The sequence below is a fragment of the Gobius niger genome (assembly GCF_951799975.1).
Source record: "Gobius niger genome assembly, chromosome: 13".
NCBI classification, from domain to species: domain Eukaryota; kingdom Metazoa; phylum Chordata; class Actinopteri; order Gobiiformes; family Gobiidae; genus Gobius; species Gobius niger.
The window spans coordinates 160,892-180,637 of record NC_136864.1 but is presented as its reverse complement, the minus strand read 5'-3'; the positions used below and the strand labels follow the sequence as shown (position 1 = coordinate 180,637).

The following is a 19,746-nucleotide window of genomic DNA, read 5'->3' as shown; positions in this document are numbered from 1 at the left end:
AGTGACCTATATTCAGTGAGCATCACCTCATGTACTAGAGTTCAGGTGCATGTTTGTGTACGAGTTGGTGCGATCGGGCGGAGGATTTCTGTCCTCACTCACTCGTGCTCTCACATCCAGCTTATCTCTCACTCATGGTCATTGGCAGCTGTGTGGCCAAGAACATCGTGGCCAAGCGCAAGAGCTCCACCGCCGTGGTCATCGTCTACGGATTTCCCATCAACCAGTGCTCCTCCTGTGACCAAAACAGTGAAGATGGCGGCCGCGACACAACCATCTTTCACCAAAGAAACAAAAGAGTGGAAAAAGAGTGGTGCCACTGAATGGTGCTGCTGCCGGATGCTCTCTCATCGAATGCAATTTCTCCATCTGTGAGATCAATAAAGTATCATCTTATCTTTTCTTATCTTTACTTGTCCATGGCGCCTTATGTATCTCAACACTGTAAGACTCCTTTGACCATTACATCATTTGCACCTGCTTGGTCAAGGTCAGGACATCTTATCTAGAATTGGAGACAGGGTGTTTGTGTCCTCGCTTTGGCGACGTTTGTCTTATACATTTCGTCAGGGTCTCTGAATGTCTTAGGTCAATCTGACCCATTACACCATTGGGGCGTTCCATAATCGTATGATCATTGTGCTGTCTGTGTGTATAAATACTGTGAGCTGTGAACTGTTCTTCAGAGCATCTTGTATCCAGGTACTTGATGTGTCTCCATGTGCATATGTTAAATAAACCTGCACGCTTGATTCAGGATAACTTCTCTCCGGTTTTCATTTAATATGGTCTCAATATTCACCATAACACCCCCCATGGTCACCTGACTCTTACCCACGATGGAGTCGAAGAAGGCTCCGCGCAGGTGCCAGTCGTTCTTGTCGTTGAGGAAAGTGATCATGTGACTCAGCAGGACGTCGTTGGCCTTCTGTCGCCCGAAGAACACGCAGAGGCGCGTGATGCCGTTATCCAGGAGACTCTGCTTCACCATGTTCTCCGGGTCCGAGAGGAGCGTCACCACCTTCTGCTGCACCATCTCGTGGAGCGCCTGGAGCTCTGAGGAGGAGACGCAACATCAGGAACACTAGAAACATCTGCACCGTCTCGTGGAGCGCCTGGAGCTCTGAGGAGGAGGAGACGCAACATCAGGAACACTAGAAACATCTGCACCGTCTCATGGAGCGCCTGGAGCTCTGAGGAGGAGGAGACACAACATCAGGAACACTAGCAACATCTGCACCATCTCGTGGAGCGCCTGGACTGGTTGGGCGAACTCCCCGTAGAAGGTACAGAGCTGGTCCAGAGTGCCGGGACCAGGACTAAAACCGCACTGTTCCTCCTGATCCAAGGTTCCACTATCGGCCGGATTCTCCTCTCCAGCACCCTGGAGTAGACCTGACCTGGAGAGACCCCGGTCCCACCTCCACCCGGGTCTGCCACTCCCGGGGGGCACTGTCCCCGACCACCGCGCGATGTCGGGGCGTGAAGTGTTCCACTACAAAGTATAATTACACACAATTAAACCATGTGGATTTTCTAAGCGGATAAAAGGGGGAACTATATTGTAAGGCGTAATAATACCAGGAGGAGTTCGAAATCCGCGCAGTAAAGTGAAGATTACTGCACGGATTTCAAACTACAAAAAAATGACAAAAAAATGACAAAAAAATTACAAACAAATGACAAAAAAATGACAAACAAAAAACAAAAAAATGACAAAAAAATGACAAAAAAATGACAAAAAAATGACAAAAAATGACAAAAAATGACAAACAAATGACAAAAAATGACAAAAAAATGACAAAAAATGACAAAAAATGACAAAAAATGACAAAAAAATGACAAAAAAATGACTTATGTTTATCATTTAAACATAAGTTCGAAATCCGCGCAGTAATCTTCACTTTACTGTGCGGATTTCGAATTACTCCTGGTATTATTACGCCTTACAATATAGTCCCCCCTTTTATCCGCTTAGAAAATCCACATTGTTTAATTGTGTGTAATTATACTTTGTAGTGGAACACTTCACGTAACCATATTTAAATAGGGAAAACGTGGAAGAGCTTGGTAGCTTCTATCTTGACCTGTTTTGGAGCTATAGAGGAGAGAGGGAGAGGCTAAATGCTAACGCCGTCTGCGCTGTGTTTACGTGACTGAAGATCAGACAGGTCCTAAAGAACTCGTCACAGCTCAGGTAAGAACATATCTCAGTGTGGAGAAACGCTGGCCTGTTCCTTTAACTAGTTAGTTAACAGTTACCGGAGTCGTAGTTGTGTTAGTTAGTTAGTTAGTTAGTTAACAGTTACCTGAGTCGTAGTTGTGCTAGTTAGTTAGTTAGTTAGTTAACAGTTACCTGAGTCGTAGTTGTGTTAGTTAGTTAGTTAGTTAGTTAGTTAACAGTTACCTGAGTCGTAGTTGTGTGTGTTAGTTAGTTAGTTAGTTAGTTAGTTAGTTAGTTAACAGTTACCTGAGTCGTAGTTGTGTGTGTTAGTTAGTTAGTTAGTTAACAGTTACCTGAGTCGTAGTTGTGCTAGTTAGTTAGTTAGTTAGTTAGTTAGTTAGTTAGTTAACAGTTACCTGAGTCGTAGTTGTGTGTGTTAGTTAGTTAGTTAGTTAACAGTTACCTGAGTCGTAGTTGTGTGTGTTAGTTAGTTAGTTAGTTAACAGTTACCTGAGTCGTAGTTGTGCTAGTTAGTTAGTTAGTTAGTTAGTTAGTTAGTTAGTTAACAGTTACCTGAGTCGTAGTTGTGTGTGTTAGTTAGTTAGTTAGTTAACAGTTACCTGAGTCGTAGTTGTGTGTGTTAGTTAGTTAGTTAGTTAGTTAGTTAGTTAGTTAACAGTTACCTGAGTCGTAGTTGTGCTAGTTAGTTAGTTAGTTAGTTAACAGTTACCTGAGTCGTAGTTGTGTGTGTTAGTTAGTTAGTTAGTTAACAGTTACCTGAGTCGTAGTTGTGCTAGTTAGTTAGTTAGTTAGTTAGTTAGTTAGTTAGTTAACAGTTACCTGAGTCGTAGTTGTGTGTGTTAGTTAGTTAGTTAGTTAACAGTTACCTGAGTCGTAGTTGTGTGTGTTAGTTAGTTAGTTAGTTAGTTAGTTAGTTAGTTAACAGTTACCTGAGTCGTAGTTGTGCTAGTTAGTTAGTTAGTTAGTTAACAGTTACCTGAGTCGTAGTTGTGTGTGTTAGTTAGTTAGTTAGTTAGTTAGTTAACAGTTACCTGAGTCGTAGTTGTGGCTGTGCTGCAGAGCCTCCTCCTGCTCCTCGTTCAGCTCCTGTTCGTTGTTGTTCACGTGATTCTCCTGGACGAGCTCCAGGAACCTGAGAGCGCTCTCCGCCAGGTGAGCGATGTTCTCTACGGAGACAGCAGGGGGCGCCGTGAGTGAGGGGATAATACACACATATCAGACAGCAGGGGGCGCCGTGAGTGAGGGGATAACACACACATATCAGGGGAGTAGGGGAAGCTGCAGACCCGGAGCCGAGACAGAAACACCATAAAGCAAATCCACCGTGAGAGTGCGCCCTCTGCTGGTACAGACGGATACACGACGGTATCAGGTCTTGGGAAGATTGATTTGATCAGCGAACGTGAGACTTTAACCCAGTTATTTCATTTTTTGATTTCTTATGAACCAATCGTAGATGCTTCTGTCGTTTGATAAAGATAAGATTAATTTTCTGCTTAAGATAGCGCTTAAGCTCGTTGTAAATGAGTAAAAACAATAAATAATCCCAATGACATGATGCCCAAAAAGTGCAATTACAGGCTGTAAAGTAAATATATATTATTTATTAATAATTATGTATACGGGTCTTTTACTTTCTGTGGCAAATTATTGCATATTTTAATTTGACAGAATCTTGGCCTGGACGAGTTTGATCCTGGATAAATAAAGGACAAATACAATTTAAAAAAAGTTATGGCACCATTATTAATGGCACATAGTTGCCTGTATATGTCATTCCGGACTAGTTTTGACCGTATTATTATTATCATTATTAGCCCAGAATTACAACATTTGATTTTTCACATTAATGACGTCAGTGCTGATCTTTGGTTTTAGTGAAGTTGACAGAAAGAAGCTGCTGAATTTAGGTACAAATGTTATTTTTTACTGTGTTTTTGCATCTGCAAACTAACATTTGCAGATGCAAATGTTGTGATTTCTCTCCTTTCTTTACTGACACAGCACCGGCCGTTACTATGTGTGATTTTGTTCCAAAATATTGTCTCTGTCCCTTATTGAACAAATGAACAAACTAAGGCTCTGTCCTACAAAATACAATGAAAGGAGTAAAACACACAGTTTTAATTTCATAAAATAACCCAAATAACAGCACCTGTCGCCTAAACTAAGTTACATGTCAACACATTCTATATTACACAAAATAATCCCAACGATACAACTGTAAAACTTGAGCTACCAGCAGAGGGCGCACTATCACGGTGGATCTGTCTCGGCTCCGGGTCTGCAGCTCAACATTATTGTATCAGGGACTAAACCAGGCCCAAAACCTCCCCCTCTCTGAACTCTCCCCCTCCTCCCCCACAAAGGCTGAGCTCTCCCCCTCCTCCCCTGGCTCCTCCCCTGGCTCCTCCCCTCCTCCCCAGGCCCCTCCCCCTCCTCACCTGCGTAGGCCAGCCTCACGATGCTGGCCTCGTCCTGGGCCAGCGCGGCGATGCCGGGCAGGATGTACTCTCCCCCTCCTCCCCTGGCTCCTCCCCTCCTCCCCTGGCTCCTCCCCTGGCTCCTCCCCCCCCCCTCCTCACCTGCGTAGGCCAGCCTCACGATGCTGGCCTCGTCCTGGGCCAGCGCGGCGATGCCGGGCAGGATGTACTCTCCCCCTCCTCCCCTGGCTCCTCCCCTGGCTCCTCCCCTGGCTCCTCCCCCTCCTCACCTGCGTAGGCCAGCCTCACGATAGGTGTGTTTGAGATGAGCCAGACGGACGCAGTTTTGACAGCCGACTGCAGACATGCCGGTTAGATTTCTGTCCGACTTGCTCCAGACGGGCTCTGATGTCACGGGCACGTGGGGCACGGAAAGATCGTGAGACCCCAACGAGAGCAGCCGACTTGATCAGCCGCTGCATCTCTCCAGAGGCAACTGCAGCGGCTCCACGGCCCCGTGCATGATGGGAAAACGCCCACCTGTCCGCGGCTCACGCTCAGGTGATTGGATACGAGTCTGCTGTGATCACAAACGTGCTCCTCGCCCCCTCCTCTCTCCTCTTTAGATCTGAACAAATACACTATGGCTGAAACTATTACAGTTTTGCATCGCCCCCTAAAATAGAGCTCATGTTTGATGCTTTTCAGAACAAATTAATGATTTAAAAGGACGTGTTTTATCACAAACTTGAACAAACAAACAAATGGGAAAGTTTTCTCTGATGAAGAATGATGTCTCTGGAGTAAAGGAAACAGAGCAGGAGGTGAATGACTTTTATTTAGGATAAACTTTAAATGAACGCGATATCTGAACGAGACGCTGCGTGATCTGAGGCGACTCTCGTTGTTCTCTGCATGTGGAGGGGTCGGATTGGCTTCAGACCTTTTTTCTCCGCCCCCGTTGCGCCGGCTACTCTCGCCGATCATCCAGGCGAGCCGCAACGGCATCTTAAACACACCTAACGCTGGCCTCGTCCTGGGCCAGCGCGGCGATGCCGGGCAGGATGTACTCTCCCCCTCCCTCCTCCCCTGGCTCCTCCCCTGGCTCCTCCCCTGGCCCCTCCCCTGGCTCCTCCCCCTCCCTCCTCACCTGCGTAGGCCAGCCTCACGATGCTGGCCTCGTCCTGGGCCAGCGCGGCGATGCCGGGCAGGATGTACTCTCCCCCTCCTCCCCTGGCTCCTCCCCTGGCTCCTCCCTCTCCTCCCCTGGCCCCTCCCCTGGCTCCTCCCCCTCCCTCCTCACCTGCGTAGGCCAGCCTCACGATGCTGGCCTCGTCCTGGGCCAGCGCGGCGATGCCGGGCAGGATGTACTCTCCCCCTCCTCCCCTGGCTCCTCCCCTGGCTCCTCCCCTGGCTCCTCCCCTGGCCCCTCCCCCTCCCTCCTCACCTGCGTAGGCCAGCCTCACGATGCTGGCCTCGTCCTGGGCCAGCGCGGCGATGCCGGGCAGGATGTACTCTCCCCCTCCTCCCCTGGCTCCTCCCCTGGCTCCTCCCCTGGCTCCTCCCCTGGCTCCTCCCCTGGCTCCTCCCCTGGCTCCTCCCCTGGCTCCTCCCCCTCCCCTGGCTCCTCCTCACCTGCGTAGGCCAGCCTCACGATGCTGGCCTCGTCCTGGGCCAGCGCGGCGATGCCGGGCAGGATGTACTCGGGGTAGATGTTGGTGTCGTTGCGCGGCGCCTCGTTGACCATGGCGAGGACGCGGGTGAGGGTGCGCAGGGCCTGGGCGCGGATCCGGGGCGTGGCGTCGGCGCACAGGTGCAGCAGGTACGGCGCCAGGCGGTCCAGGAGCATGTCCACGCCCAGACGAGGACCCAGCCTCAAGACCAGGTCCAGACCCGCCAGCTTACTGTCGCAGGAGCTCAGAGTCTGCAGGCAGGAGGTGACGAGGGAGACGAGCACCGTGAGGCCCTGCTCCTCCCGCGAGGAGTCAGGGGCGGAGCCAGGGGAGGAGCCTGAGGAGAGAGGAGGGACAGGTGAGAGAGACACCAGCACGAGCCCAGAGGGGAGGAGGAGCCGGGGGAGGAGCCTGAGGAGAGAGGAGGAGGGACAGGTGAGAGAGACACCAGCACGAGCTCAGAGGAGGAGGAGCCGGGGGAGGGGCCTGAGGAGAGAGGAGGAGACAGGTGAGAGAGACACCAGCACGAGCTCAGAGGAGGAGGAGCCGGGGGAGGAGCCTGAGGAGAGAGGAGGAGACAGGTGAGAGAGACACCAGCACCGTGAGGCCCTGCTCCTCCCGCGAGGAGTCAGAGGAGGAGGAGCCGGGGGAGGAGCCTGTGGAGAGAGGAGGAGACAGGTGAGAGAGACACCAGCACGAGCCCGGGGAGGAGGAGCCAGGGGAGGAGCCTGAGGAGAGAGGAGGGACAGGTGAGAGAGACACCAGCACGAGCCCAGGGGGGAGGAGCCAGGGGAGGAGCCTGAGGAGAGAGGTGGAGACAGGGGAGGGTCTGTGGGTGTGGTCTGTGGTCCAGGGGAGGGTCTGTGGTCCAGGGGGGAGGAGCCTGTGGTCTGTGGGAGGGTCTGTGGTCCAGGGGAGGGTCTGTGGTCTGTGGGAGGGTCTGACCTGAGCTGAGGCGGTCCAGGATGTGGTCCAGGGGGAGGAGCCTGTGGTCTGTGGGAGGGTCTGTGGTCAGGGGGAGGGTCTGACCTGAGCTGAGGCGGTCCAGGATGTGGTCTGTGGTCTGTGGGTGTGGTCTGTGGGAGGAGCCTGTGGTCCAGGGGGAGGGTCTGACCTGAGCTGAGGCGGTCCAGGATGTGGTCCAGGTCCCGGTGGACCAGCAGGACTCGATCGTCCGCCGGCTGCAGCGACTCGGTGAACTGGACCATGTAGTTCTGGAGGAAACTGTAGAAAACATCAGGGAAGGCCCGGCCTCGCTGCTGCTTCAGGTACTCCTCAGCAGAGAGGCGCTCCTCAGGGTCCAGCTGCACCATGTGGGCCACCTGAGGAGGAGGAGGAGGTACCAGGTCACATGAGGAGGAGGAGGAGCCAGGTCACAGGAGGAGGAGGAGGAGGTACCAGGTCACAGGAGGAGGAGGAGCTACCAGGTCACAGACACAGGAGGAGGAGCTACCAGGTCACAGGAGGAGGAGGAGGAGCTACCAGGTCACAGGAGGAGGAGCTACCAGGTCACAGAACAGGAGGAGGAGGAGCTACCAGGTCACAGGAGGAGGAGGAGCTACCAGGTCACAGGAGGAGGAGGAGCTACCAGGTCAGAGAACAGGAGGAGGAGGAGCTACAAGGTCACAGGAGGAGGAGCTACCAGGTCACAGGAGGAGGAGCTACCAGGTCACAGGAGGAGGAGGAGGAGCTACCAGGTCACAGGAAGAGGAGGAGGAGGAGCTACCAGGTCACAGACACAGGAGGAGGAGGAGGAGCTACCAGGTCAAAGAACAGGAGGAGGAGGAGCTACCAGGTCACAGGAGGAGGAGGAGGAGCTACCAGGTCACAGACACATGAGGAGGAGGAGCTACCAGGTCACAGACACAGGAGGAGGAGGAGCTACCAGGTCACAGACACATGAGGAGGAGGAGCTACCAGGTCACATGAGGAGGAGGAGCTACCAGGTCACAGGAGGAGGAGGAGCTACCAGGTCACAGGAGGAGGAGGAGCTACCAGGTTACAGGACATGAGGAGGAGGAGCTACCAGGTCACATGAGGAGGAGGAGGAGGCACCAGGTCACAGGAGGAGGAGGAGCTACCAGGTCACAGGAGGAGGAGGAGCTACCAGGTCACAGGAGGAGGAGGAGCTACCAGGTTACAGGACATGAGGAGGAGGAGCTACCAGGTCACAGGAGGAGGAGGAGCTACCAGGTCACAGGAGGAGGAGGAGCTACCAGGTTACAGGACATGAGGAGGAGGAGCTACCAGGTCACAGGAGGAGGAGGTACGAGGTCACAGGAGGAGGAGGAGCTACCAGGTCACATGAGGAGGAGGAGGTACCAGGTCACAGAACAGGAGGAGGAGCTACCAGGTCACATGAGGAGGAGGAGGTACCAGGTCACAGAACAGGAGGAGGAGCTACCAGGTCACAGAACAGGAGGAGGAGGAGGAGCTACCAGGTCACATGAGGAGGAGCTACCAGGTCACAGAACAGGAGGAGGAGGAGCTACCAGGTCACAGAACAGGAGGAGGAGCTACCAGGTCACAGGATGAGGAGGAGGAGCTACCAGGTCATAGAACAGGAGGAGGAGGAGCTACCAGGTCACAGAACAGGAGGAGGAGCTACCAGGTCAGAGAACAGGAGGAGGAGGAGCTACCAGGTCACAGACACATGAGGAGGAGAGAGATGAGGAGGAGGAGGAGGAGGAGCTACCAGGTCACAGAACAGGAGGAGGAGGAGGAGGAGGTAGAGAGAGATGAGGATGAGGAGGAGGAGGATGAGAGGGAGGAGGTACCAGGTCGCGGACGCAGGGGTCCTCGATCTTCATCAGCACGTGCTCGGTTTGGTAAAGGCCTCTGCGATACGCCAAGAGCTGAGAGAGGTCGAAGAGCGGGACGCCCTCAGTGAACAGCTCCGCGATCACACACCCTGTGAGTACAAGTACACACGACCTGTGAGTACAAGTACACACGACCTGTGAGTACAAGTACACACAAGTACACACGAGTACACACGAGTACACACAACCTGCAAGTACCGTAAAGTCTCTAATAGAGGCCCGGGCCTTTATTTCCTCCAGGGCATCAGGACCAGGCCTTTATTGGAACCAGGCCACAATTACAGACAGGCCTTTATTTCTATTTGACAAAAATGTGACAAAAAATGACCAAAAAAAAGGAAAAAAATGACTAAAAAAAACGACAAAAAATGACAAAAAATGACAAAAAAATTAAAAAAAAATGGAAAAAAAATGACTAAAAAAACCGACAAAAAACCGACAAAAAACGACAAAAAATGACAAAAAAAACGACAAAAATGTGACAAAAAATGAAAAAAAAATGAAAAAAAAATGAAAAAAAAATGACTAAAAAAACCGACAAAAAACCGACAAAAAACGACAAAAAATGACAAAAAAAACGACAAAAATGTGACAAAAAATGACAAAAAAATGAAAAAAAAATGAAAAAAAAATGACTAAAAAAACCGACAAAAAAACGTCAAAAAACGACAAAAAATGACAAAAAAAACGACAAAAATGTGACAAAAAATGAAAAAAAATATGAAAAAAAATGAAAAAAAAAACCCACAAAAATGTGACAAAAAATGACAGAAATGACCCAAAAAATGACTAAAAAAACGACAAAAAAAGACCAAAAAAAACGACAAAAATGTGACAAAAAATGACAAAAAATGAACCAGGAAAATCAACAAAAACGAGATTTGTTCCATTTGCACCTAAAATATTAGTTTCATTTATTACTGAACATTTCAAACCCTCTCCCAGCGGCTGGAACATTGATGCCTTTTATTTTGTCGGGACAACAGGAAGTGTTTCGTTGCTGTTAGACAAAAAAACGACAAAAAATGACAAAAAAAACGACAAAAATGTGACAAAAAATGAAAAAAAAAATGAAAAAAAATGACAAAAAAAACCCACAAAAATGTGACAGAAAATGACCCAAAAAATGACTAAAAAAACGACAAAAAAACGACAAAAAACGACAAAAAAAAACGACAAAAATGTGACAAAAAACGACAAAAAAATGACAAAAAAATGACAAAAAACGACAAAAATGTGACAAAAAATGACAAAAAATGAACCAGGAAAATGAACAAAAAACAGATTTGTTCCATTTGCACCTAAAATATTAGGTTCATTTATTAATGAACATTTCAAACCCTCTCCCAGCGGCTGGAACATTGACGCCTTTTATTTTGTCGGGACAACAGGAAGTGTTTCGTTGCTGTTAGCGGAGCTTTGACATCAGTGTCACTGCAGGTTTCTGTTTCGTTTTTACCTTGGACCGGATTATTTGTTGTTATCTTGTGTAAAAGGCGAGTTTAGACGGAGCGTTTGTGTTTGTGATCGATCATGAGACTGACCCGAGAGAATTTGACCAAAAAAATACAAAAAATTGTCAAAAATTAAGGAAAAAAATGACAAAAAAATGACAGAAAATGACCCAAAAAACGACAAAAAAACGACTAAAAAAGACACAAAAAAACGACAAAAATGTGACAAAAATGTGACAAAAAACGACAAAAAAACGACAAAAAAACGACAAAAAAACGACAAAAAAACGACAAAAAAACGACAAAAAAACGACAAAAATGTGACAAAAAATGAAAAAAATGACTAAAAAAAACGACAAAAAATGACAAAAAAAGACAAAAAAAACGACAAAAATGTGACAAAAAATAAAAAAAAAAAATGAAAAAAAATTACAAAAAACCCCCACAAAAATGTGACAAAAAATGACAGAAAATGACCCAAAAAATGACAAAAAAAATGACTAAAAAAACGACAAAAAAACGACAAAAAAAGACTAAAAAAACTGACAAAAATGTGACAAAAAATGACAAAAAATGAACCAGGAAAATGAACAAAAATGAGACTTGTGTCCATTTGCACCTAAAATATTAGTTTCATTTATTACTGAACATTTCAAACCCTCTCCCAGCGGCTGGAACATTGACGACTTTTATTTTGTCGGGACAACAGGAAGTGTTTCGTTGCTGTTAGACAAAAAAAACGACAAAAATGTGACAAAAAATGACAAAAAAAATGAAAAAAAATGACAAAAAAACCCCACAAAAATGTGACAAAAAATGACAAAAAAATGACAAAAAAATGAAAAAAAAATGACAAAAAAATGACAAAAAACGACAAAAATGTGACAAAAAAAATGACAAAAATGTGACAAAAAATGAAGAAAAAAAATGAAAAAAATGACAAAAATGTGACAAAAAAAGAAAAAAGAAAAAGAAAAAAATGAATAAAAAAAACGACAAAAAATGACAAAAAATGACAAAAAAATGAAAAAAAATGAAAAAAAAACCCCACAAAAATGTGACAAAAAATGACAGAAAATGACTAAAAAATGACTAAAAAATGACTAAAAAAACGACAAAAAAAGACAAAAAAAACCGACAAAAATGTGACAAAAAATGACAAAAAAATGACAAAAAAAAATGACAAAAAAATGACAAAAAACGACAAAAATGTGACAAAAAAAACGACAAAAATGTGACAAAAAATGAAGAAAAAAAATGAAAAAAATGACAAAAAATGACCAAAAAACCCGACAAAAATGTGACAAAAAATGACAAAAAAATGACAAAAAACGACAAAAATGTGACAAAAAATGAAGAAAAAAAATGAAAAAAATGACAAAAAATGACCAAAAAACCCGACAAAAATGTGACAAAAAATGACAAAAAAATGACAAAAAACGACTAAAAAACGACAAAAAATGACAAAAATGTGACAAAAAACGACAAAAAAAATGACAAAAAAATGAAAAAAAAATGGAAAAAAACCCCCACAAAAATGTGACAAAAAATGACAAAAAAAACCGACAAAAAACCCACAAAAAACGACAAAAAATGACAAAAAAAACGACAAAAATGTGACAAAAAATGAAAAAAAAATGGAAAAAAAACCCCACAAAAACGAGATTTGTGTCCATTTGCACCTAAAATATTAGGTTCATTTATTAAGTAACATTTCAAACCCTCTCCCAGCGGCTGGAACATTGACGCCTTTTATTTTGTCAGGAAGTGTTTCGTTGCTGTTAGCGGAGCTTTGACATCAGTGTCACTGCAGGTTTCTGTTTCTGGATTATTTGTTGTTATCTCGTGTAAAAGGCGAGTTTAGACGGAGCGTTTGTGTTTGTGATCGATCATGAGACTGACCCGAGAGAAGACGAGACGCTCGCGCTGATGGGAGGAGTTATTTTGAGGCGTGGGACTGACCTGCACACGGAGCAGCTGGACGTGCTTTGAAGACGCGATGGAGACTTTATTAAAACCCTTTATTAAAGTCCTGTTTCCAAATATGGTCACAGGAGGTTTGAAAAGTGGCTAAATCTGTGTCAAAGTTAAACTGAGGTGAAGCTGTGATGTTTGTAAAGCAGATCCAGGACCTCAGAGCTACAGCAGCATCAGGACCTCAGAGCTACAGCAGCAGATCCAGGACCTCAGAGCTACAGCAGCATCAGGACCTCAGAGCTACAGCAGCAGATCCAGGACCTCAGAGCTACAGCAGCAGATCCTGGACCTCAGAGCTACAGCAGCAGATCCTGGACCTCAGAGCTACAGCAGCATCAGGACCTCAGAGCTACAGCAGCAGATCCTGGACCTCAGAGCTACAGCAGCATCAGGACCTCAGAGCTACAGCAGCAGATCCAGGACCTCAGAGCTACAGCAGCAGATCCAGGACCTCAGAGCTACAGCAGCAGATCCTGGACCTCAGAGCTACAGCAGCATCAGGACCTCAGAGCTACAGCAGCAGATCCTGGACCTCAGAGCTACAGCAGCAGATCCAGGACCTCAGAGCTACAGCAGCATCAGGACCTCAGAGCTACAGCAGCAGATCCAGGACCTCAGAGCTACAGCAGCAGATCCAGGACCTCAGAGCTACAGCAGCAGATCCAGGACCTCAGAGCTACAGCAGCAGATCCAGGACCTCAGAGCTACAGCAGCATCAGGACCTCAGAGCTACAGCAGCAGATCCAGGACCTCAGAGCTACAGCAGCATCAGGACCTCAGAGCTACAGCAGCATCAGGACCTCAGAGCTACAGCAGCAGATCCTGGACCTCAGAGCTACAGCAGCAGATCCAGGACCTCAGAGCTACAGCAGCAGATCCAGGACCTCAGAGCTACAGCAGCAGATCCAGGACCTCAGAGCTACAGCAGCATCAGGACCTCAGAGCTACAGCAGCAGATCCAGGACCTCAGAGCTACAGCAGCATCAGGACCTCAGAGCTACAGCAGCATCAGGACCTCAGAGCTACAGCAGCAGATCCTGGATCTCAGAGCTACAGCAGCATCAGGACCTCAGAGCTACAGCAGCAGATCCAGGACCTCAGAGCTACAGCAGCATCAGGACCTCAGAGCTACAGCAGCAGATCCAGGACCTCAGAGCTACAGCAGCAGATCCAGGACCTCAGAGCTACAGCAGCATCAGGACCTCAGAGCTACAGCAGCAGATCCTGGACCTCAGAGCTACAGCAGCAGATCCAGGACCTCAGAGCTACAGCAGCAGATCCAGGACCTCAGAGCTACAGCAGCAGATCCAGGACCTCAGAGCTACAGCAGCATCAGGACCTCAGAGCTACAGCAGCAGATCCAGGACCTCAGAGCTACAGCAGCATCAGGACCTCAGAGCTACAGCAGCATCAGGACCTCAGAGCTACAGCAGCAGATCCTGGATCTCAGAGCTACAGCAGCAGATCCTGGACCTCAGAGCTACAGCAGCAGATCCAGGACCTCAGAGCTACAGCAGCATCAGGACCTCAGAGCTACAGCAGCAGATCCAGGACCTCAGAGCTACAGCAGCATCAGGACCTCAGAGCTACAGCAGCAGATCCAGGACCTCAGAGCTACAGCAGCATCAGGACCTCAGAGCTACAGCAGCAGATCCAGGACCTCAGAGCTACAGCAGCAGATCCTGGACCTCAGAGCTACAGCAGCAGATCCTGGACCTCAGAGCTACAGCAGCAGATCCTGGACCTCAGAGCTACAGCAGCATCAGGACCTCAGAGCTACAGCAGCAGATCCAGGACCTTGTTCTTCGTGAAGCCCTCTGTGAGCTCATCTGTGAAAGGCGGTCATACCTGCAGAGAAGATGTCCATGGCGGCCTTCAGCTCTCCTCGGCTGCGCTGGTTGTTATTGGTCAGGTCGACGAGGGGCGTGGTCGGGTCGGTGTCGGCGGTGAACAGACTTCCATCCACGAACCTGAGGAACAAGCAGGGTTAGATACGGACACCACGGCGGCTTCAGGGCGAGTTCCGGACCCCACCTCTCGGGGGCGATGTAGCACGTGCGTCTCCGCGACGTGTCGAAGAAGTAGTTGAAGTCCGCCGGGTTGTCCTCGGGCAGGAACGTGGGCTTGAAGCTGGCGAAGTCCGTGAGCAGAACCCAGTTCCACGACGTCACCATGAAGTTCTCCGACTTGATGTCTCCGTGCCGGACGCCGGAGCGGTGACTCTGCTCCACGGCCGCCAGGATCTGGAACGCCAGCCAGCGCTTCTCCGTGTTGTTCAGGAACGGCCTGCGGGGGGAGACAGAGGGGCGTCACACGCGTGTTCCTCACAGGGAAACATCTGGGAACATCTGGGAACGCGTGGAGACAGGACCTGGTGCTGATGCGGTCGTACAGGTTGTCCCGCACGTACTGCCGGAACAAAATGGCCGCCTTCTCCGTGAGCGACGCTTTGTGGAACGGGAGGCAGTTGTGGCACGAGTGGAGGCGGATCTTCAGCTCCTCCAGCTCCTGCCGGTAACTGGTCAGAGGCAGAGACGGGTCCTGGAGGGAGAGGAGGAGGAGGCGTGAGGGAGGAGGAGGCGTGAGAGAGGAGGAGGCGTGAGAGAGGAGGAGGCGTGAGGGGGGAGGAGACAACAGAGAGGAGGCATGAGAGAGGAGGAGAGAGAGAGGAGGAGGAGGCGTGAGAGAGGAGGGAGAGATGAGGGAGGAAGAGAGAGAGGAGGAGACGTGAGGGAGGAGACAACAGAGAGGAGGAGACGTGAGAGAGGAGACAACAGAGAGGAGGAGACGTGAGAGAGGAGACAACAGAGAGGAGGAGACGTGAGAGAGGAGACAACAGAGAGGAGGGGACATGAGAGAGGAGGAGACATGAGAGAGGAGACATGAGAGAGGAGGGAGAGAGAGGAGGAGACATGAGAGAGGAGACATGAGAGAGGAGGAGACGTGAGAGAGGAGACAACAGAGAGGAGGGGACATGAGAGAGGAGGAGACATGAGAGAGGAGACAACAGAGAGGAGGAGACGTGAGAGAGGAGACAACAGAGAGGAGGGGACATGAGAGAGGAGGAGACATGAGAGAGGAGACATGAGAGAGGAGACAACAGAGAGGAGGAGACATGAGAGAGGAGGAGACATGAGAGAGGAGACATGAGAGAGGAGACATGAGAGAGGAGGAGACGTGAGAGAGGAGACAACAGAGAGGAGGGGACATGAGAGAGGAGGAGACATGAGAGAGGAGGGAGAGAGAGGAGGAGACATGAGAGAGGAGACATGAGAGAGGAGGAGACATGAGAGAGGAGACATGAGAGAGGAGGAGACATGAGAGAGGAGGAGACATGAGAGAGGAGGAGACATGAGAGAGGAGGAGACATGAGGGAGGAGGAGACGTGAGAGAGGAGACATGAGAGAGGAGGAGACATGAGAGAGGAGGAGACATGAGAGAGGAGGAGACATGAGAGAGGAGGAGACATGAGAGAGGAGACATGAGAGAGGAGGAGACATGAGAGAGGACACATGAGAGAGGAGGAGACGTGAGAGAGGAGACATGAGAGAGGAGACATGAGAGAGGAGGAGACGTGAGAGAGGAGACATGAGAGAGGAGACATGAGAGAGGAGGAGACGTGAGAGAGGAGACATGAGAGAGGAGGAGACATGAGAGAGGAGGAGACGTGAGAGAGGAGACATGAGAGAGGAGACATGAGAGAGGAGGAGACGTGAGAGAGGAGACATGAGAGGAGGAGACGTGAGAGAGGAGACATGAGAGAGGAGACATGAGAGAGGAGGAGACATGAGAGAGGAGACATGAGAGAGGAGACATGAGAGAGGAGGAGACGTGAGAGAGGAGACATGAGAGAGGAGGAGACATGAGAGAGGAGGAGACGTGAGAGAGGAGACATGAGAGAGGAGGAGACATGAGAGAGGAGGAGACGTGAGAGAGGAGACATGAGAGAGGAGGAGACATGAGAGAGGAGGAGACGTGAGAGAGGAGACATGAGAGGAGGAGACGTGAGAGAGGAGACATGAGAGAGGAGGAGACATGAGAGAGGAGACATGAGAGAGGAGGAGACATGAGAGAGGAGGAGACGTGAGAGAGGAGACATGAGAGAGGAGGAGACATGAGAGAGGAGGAGACGTGAGAGAGGAGACATGAGAGAGGAGGAGACATGAGAGAGGAGACATGAGAGAGGAGACATGAGAGAGGAGGAGACGTGAGAGAGGAGACATGAGAGGAGGAGACGTGAGAGAGGAGACATGAGAGAGGAGGAGACATGAGAGAGGAGGAGACATGAGAGAGGAGACATGAGAGAGGAGGAGACATGAGAGAGGAGACATGAGAGAGGAGACATGAGAGAGGAGACATGAGAGGAGGAGGAGACATGAGAGAGGAGGAGACATGAGAGAGGAGGAGACGTGAGAGAGGAGGAGACGTGAGAGAGGAGACATGAGAGAGGAGACATGAGAGAGGAGGAGACATGAGAGAGGAGACATGAGAGAGGAGACATGAGAGAGGAGGAGACATGAGAGAGGAGACATGAGAGAGGAGACATGAGAGAGGAGGAGACATGAGAGAGGAGACATGAGAGAGGAGGAGACATGAGAGAGGAGACATGAGAGGAGGAGGAGACATGAGAGAGGAGGAGACGTGAGAGAGGAGACATGAGAGAGGAGGAGACATGAGAGAGGAGGAGACGTGAGAGAGGAGACATGAGAGAGGAGGAGACATGAGAGAGGAGACATGAGAGAGGAGACATGAGAGAGGAGACATGAGAGGAGGAGGAGACATGAGAGAGGAGGAGACATGAGAGAGGAGGAGACGTGAGAGAGGAGGAGACGTGAGAGAGGAGACATGAGAGAGGAGACATGAGAGAGGAGGAGACATGAGAGAGGAGACATGAGAGAGGAGACATGAGAGAGGAGACATGAGAGAGGAGACATGAGAGAGGAGACATGAGAGAGGAGACATGAGAGAGGAGGAGACATGAGAGAGGAGACATGAGAGAGGAGACATGAGAGAGGAGACATGAGAGAGGAGACATGAGAGAGGAGACATGAGAGAGGAGGAGACATGAGAGAGGAGACATGAGAGAGGAGACATGAGAGAGGAGACATGAGAGAGGAGGAGACGTGAGAGAGGAGACATGAGAGAGGAGGAGACGTGAGAGAGGAGACATGAGAGAGGAGACATGAGAGAGGAGACATGAGAGAGGAGGAGACATGAGAGAGGAGACATGAGAGAGGAGGAGACGTGAGAGAGGAGACATGAGAGAGGAGGAGACATGAGAGAGGAGACATGAGAGAGGAGACATGAGAGAGGAGGAGACGTGAGAGAGGAGACATGAGAGAGGAGACATGAGAGAGGAGACATGAGAGAGGAGACATGAGAGAGGAGACATGAGAGAGGAGACATGAGAGAGGAGGAGACGTGAGAGAGGAGACATGAGAGAGGAGACATGAGAGAGGAGACATGAGAGAGGAGGAGACGTGAGAGAGGAGACATGAGAGAGGAGACATGAGAGAGGAGAGAGAGGAGACATGAGAGAGGAGGAGACATGAGAGAGGAGAGAGAGAGGAGACATGAGAGAGGAGACATGAGAGAGGAGACATGAGAGAGGAGAGAGAGAGGAGACATGAGAGAGGAGACATGAGAGAGGAGAGAGAGGAGACATGAGAGAGGAGGAGACATGAGAGAGGAGAGAGAGAGGAGACATGAGAGAGGAGAGAGAGAGGAGGAGACATGAGAGAGGAGAGAGAGGAGACATGAGAGAGGAGGAGACATGAGAGAGGAGAGAGAGAGGAGACATGAGAGAGGAGACATGAGAGAGGAGGAGACATGAGAGAGGAGGAGACATGAGAGAGGAGAGAGAGAGGAGACATGAGAGAGGAGACATGAGAGAGGAGGAGACATGAGAGAGGAGACATGAGAGAGGAGGAGACATGAGAGAGGAGGAGACATGAGGGAGGAGGAGACATGAGAGAGGAGACATGAGAGAGGAGACATGAGAGAGGAGACATGAGAGAGGAGGAGACATGAGAGAGGAGGAGACATGAGAGAGGAGACATGAGAGAGGAGACATGAGAGAGGAGGAGACATGAGGGAGGAGACATGAGAGAGGAGACATGAGAGAGGAGACATGAGAGAGGAGACATGAGAGAGGAGACATGAGAGAGGAGACATGAGAGAGGAGACATGAGAGAGGAGACATGAGAGGGGAGGAGACATGAGAGAGGAGACATGAGAGAGGAGACATGAGAGAGGAGACATGAGAGAGGAGACATGAGAGAGGAGACATGAGAGAGGAGACATGAGAGAGGAGGAGACATGAGGGAGGAGGAGACATGAGAGAGGAGACATGAGAGAGGAGACATGAGAGAGGAGACATGAGAGAGGAGACATGAGAGAGGAGACATGAGAGAGGAGGAGACATGAGAGAGGAGACATGAGAGAGGAGACATGAGAGAGGAGACATGAGAGAGGAGACATGAGAGAGGAGACATGAGAGAGGAGGAGACATGAGAGAGGAGGAGAGAGAGAGGAGAGAGAGAGGAGACATGAGAGAGGAGACATGAGAGAGGAGACATGAGAGAGGAGACATGAGAGAGGAGACATGAGAGAGGAGACATGAGAGAGGAGACATGAGAGAGGAGGAGACATGAGAGAGGAGAGAGAGAGGAGACATGAGAGAGGAGACATGAGAGAGGAGAGAGAGAGGAGACATGAGAGAGGAGACATGAGAGAGGAGACATGAGAGAGGAGAGAGAGAGGAGACATGAGAGAGGAGGAGACATGAGAGAGGAGAGAGAGAGGAGACATGAGAGAGGAGACATGAGAGAGGAGACATGAGAGAGGAGAGAGAGAGGAGACATGAGAGAGGAGACATGAGAGAGGAGAGAGAGGAGACATGAGAGAGGAGGAGACATGAGAGAGGAGAGAGAGAGGAGACATGAGAGAGGAGAGAGAGAGGAGGAGACATGAGAGAGGAGAGAGAGGAGACATGAGAGAGGAGGAGACATGAGAGAGGAGAGAGAGAGGAGACATGAGAGAGGAGACATGAGAGAGGAGGAGACATGAGAGAGGAGGAGACATGAGAGAGGAGAGAGAGAGGAGACATGAGAGAGGAGACATGAGAGAGGAGGAGACATGAGAGAGGAGACATGAGAGAGGAGGAGACATGAGAGAGGAGGAGACATGAGAGAGGAGGAGACATGAGAGAGG

The 19,746-nt window shown here is 49.5% G+C and overlaps 1 protein-coding gene across 2 annotated transcripts in view; it reads right to left on the bottom strand.

Annotated features, from left to right (window-relative positions):
- pik3r4 (phosphoinositide-3-kinase, regulatory subunit 4) overlaps positions 1-19,746 on the bottom strand; it is a gene marked incomplete at its 3' end in the record, with an annotated part of 63,265 nt that overhangs the window by 36,482 nt on the left and 7,037 nt on the right. Inside the window, exons 4-12 of one of the 2 annotated variants that reach the window (XM_079569312.1) lie at positions 14,906-15,075; positions 14,569-14,820; positions 14,383-14,504; positions 9,059-9,192; positions 7,396-7,603; positions 7,053-7,080; positions 6,244-6,590; positions 3,217-3,351; positions 835-1,056 (exon numbers count right to left, since the gene is read on the bottom strand). In XM_079569312.1, the coding sequence (XP_079425438.1) occupies positions 835-1,056; positions 3,217-3,351; positions 6,244-6,590; positions 7,053-7,080; positions 7,396-7,603; positions 9,059-9,192; positions 14,383-14,504; positions 14,569-14,820; positions 14,906-15,075 (1,618 nt within the window). Of the gene's footprint in view, positions 1-834; positions 1,057-3,216; positions 3,352-6,243; positions 6,619-7,052; positions 7,081-7,395; positions 7,604-9,058; positions 9,193-14,382; positions 14,505-14,568; positions 14,821-14,905; positions 15,076-19,746 lie in introns of both variants that reach the window. The other variant, XM_079569313.1, reaches the window with a different exon arrangement.